At 36.5% G+C, this 2,851-nt stretch overlaps 1 protein-coding gene across 1 annotated transcript; it reads right to left on the reverse strand.

The window, feature by feature from the left end:
- Positions 1–2,243: 2,243 nt before the first annotated feature.
- On the reverse strand, positions 2,244–2,813 carry CUNH8orf4 (chromosome unknown C8orf4 homolog). Its single transcript, XM_018563266.1, has one exon. The coding sequence runs from the start codon at positions 2,712–2,714 to the stop codon at positions 2,427–2,429; it is 288 nt and encodes a 95-aa protein (XP_018418768.1). The 5' UTR covers positions 2,715–2,813; the 3' UTR covers positions 2,244–2,426.
- Between the last annotated feature and the right edge of the window lie 38 nt (positions 2,814–2,851).

Below are 2,851 nucleotides of genomic sequence, written 5' to 3' on the forward strand. Positions count from 1 at the left end.
CACTTTATTGAAATAATCAAACCCATGTTTTTATTTATTTATATATTTATTAAGTATAGAGGTACCATTATCATGAACACTATTTTAAATGGCAGTTGTTTTATTATAATAATAGCACCATTTTTTTTTCTTTTTTTATACAGGTACTGTTGTCATGAACACTGTTTTAAATAACAGATGCTTTATTGAAATAATACCACCTGTATTTTTAATGTACCTTTTATCATGAACACTGTTTTAAATGACAGATGTTTTATTATAATGCTGGTGCCATTTTTTTTTTATTTTGATTAGTATAGAGGTACTGTTATCATGAACACCATTTTAAATAACAGATGTTTTATTGAAATAAAACCATCTTTATTTTGTATTTTTTTTTTTTTATTTACTATAGAGGTACTGTTATCACGAACACTAATTGAAATTACAAATGTTTTATTATAATAATATCACCTTTTTGTTAATTTAGTGTTGGCGAACTGTTATCATTAAATGATTGATGCTTTATTGAAATAATAGCACCTTTTTTTCTTTACTTGTTTGTTTATTTATTGATTTGTGTAGTATAGAAGTACCATTATAATGTTCACTGTTTTAAATGACAGATATTTAATTACAGTATTAGCACCATTTTTTTTTTTTTTTTTTTTTTTAACTATGAAGGTACTGTTATCCTGAACACCCTTTTAAATAACAGATGTTTTATTAAATAATACCACCTTTATTTATATTTGTATTTGTTTTTTTGTAGTATAGAATGTACCGTTATAATGTTTTGTGTAGTATAGAATGTACCGTTATAATGTTCACAATGTTAAATGACAGATATTAAATTACAATATTAGCACCATTTAAAAAAAAAAAATTTTTAGTATGGAGGTACTGTTATCCTCAACACCCTTTTAAATAACAGATGTTTTATTAAAATAATACCACCTTTACTTTTTTTATTTAGTTGTTTATTTATTAATTTATGTGTGTAGTATAGAAGTACTGTTGTAATGATCACATGTTTTATTATATTAGCACCATTTTTTTAATTTGTTTTTATTTTTAGTATGGATTTTTAGTATGGAGGTACCGTTATCCTGAACACCCTTTTTAAATAACAGATGTTTTATTAAAAATAATACCACCTTTATTTTTATTTAGTTATTTTTGTTTATTTAGTGATTTATGAGTGTTGTATAGAAGTACTGTTGTAATGATCACTGTTTTAAATGACAGATATTTTATTACAATATTAGCACCATTTTGTATTGAATTTTCTTAGTATGGCGACTGTTATCCTGAACACCCTTTTAAATAAAAAAAAAATTCTTGAAAATATTTCCCCTTTTTTTTTTTTTTTTATAGTCTTACCATTTATCATTTCAAATCACAGGACTTGTATTGCTCTCACACCACTTGAGATCTGCGGCATCATTTTTTGAACATATGGCACCCGGATATTTATGAACACCGAAATATAATGTTATTTAATTCCCCTCAGTCTGTATTGGCAGAACTCTGCCGTGTATGACCCTGTAAGCTCACATGCCACACATGCCCTGACCCTCCACTGCCAATATTACATATCACAGCTGCCCTTCCTGTATGTCCCACCGGCTGTAATACCGAAATACATCAATGGCTGGGGCAACCTGTGTATCTCCAGCAGCTGTCGTGGCAGGCATGCTGATACCTGTAGTTCTACAACAGCTGGAGATGCACACATGGCTTGGGTCAGGAGCAGTGACTGAATATCATGTAGTGATGCGCAATGCACATTGCAAGTGCAATTGTCATCTTATCGCCCGTAGATCTGAAAGCAGCATGTTTAGATTAATACTTATAAAAAATAAATAATAATAATTAATAGAAATAATAATAATAAATAATAGAAATAATAATAATAATACTAATAATAAATAATAGAAATACAAGTGAAATTTAAATAATTAAAAAATGATTTATTAAACAAATCACATAAAAAATAGCTTATTTGAAGATTTACAGCACCAAGAAAAGTCATATTAGCATCATCTCAGTCCTCTCTGTGCTCCCTCTGCTCACATGGGGGGGCTGGTGTCCCCAATACCGGATACTGTCCATGGCAGGAGCATTCACCTGGCACAAACATGTGTCACCAGCCATCTCACTGTTCTCAGCCACGGCGCCTCTTCTCCTTCGGTGACCCACGTAGTTGTGTGTGGGGGGGGTTACACCTTTCACCTTCTCCGGAGGCATTCCTTGAAACAGTCTCATGAGGACAGTCTCTTGAGGTCGGATCGCCAGCTCTGCGGACCGGTCCCATCGACCACCGCGAAGGGATCAGGCTCAGGCTTTTCGGCGGCGGGCTCCTTCGAACCGTCCTCGCCGGCTTCCTCCAGTCTCAGGAGGAGCCGCTTCTCTGCTTAGATCGCAAGCTCTGCGGTCGCCAGGCCTCAGATCACCTTGATGGGGAGCTTCCTGAGCTTGAGGAACTGCAGGATCTTGTCCCTGGTCCTCTGCTTGAGGGCCAGCAGCGCCCTGCCTTTCTCCTCATTGTCCTGGTCGATGCAGAAGATGATCCTGGCCCGGTCCTCCGCCTTTTTGTCGCCGGTCTTTTTAAAGAGCCTCTGCAGGGAGTCCTGATCCACCCCTTCGAAGATGTTGCCCGTGGCTCTCTTGCGGTTGGCAGTGTCGAAGTGGTAGCCATGCACGGAGGGGCTGACTCTGAGGGAGGTGGACATGGTGCCTGTGGTTTGGGCGGTGGGGTCAGCAGTTTGGAGCTGGAAGCTGCTGCTAGTGATGTGACAATCACAGTTGTTGTGCAGAATACGAGTCAGCGAGCTTCTTATATAGCCGGAGCCAGTCGGCTGACATCCTC

Source organism: Nanorana parkeri, unplaced genomic scaffold (genome assembly GCF_000935625.1).
Source record: "Nanorana parkeri isolate BGI_ZX_2015 unplaced genomic scaffold, ASM93562v1 scaffold646, whole genome shotgun sequence".
Lineage (NCBI taxonomy): Eukaryota > Metazoa > Chordata > Amphibia > Anura > Dicroglossidae > Nanorana > Nanorana parkeri.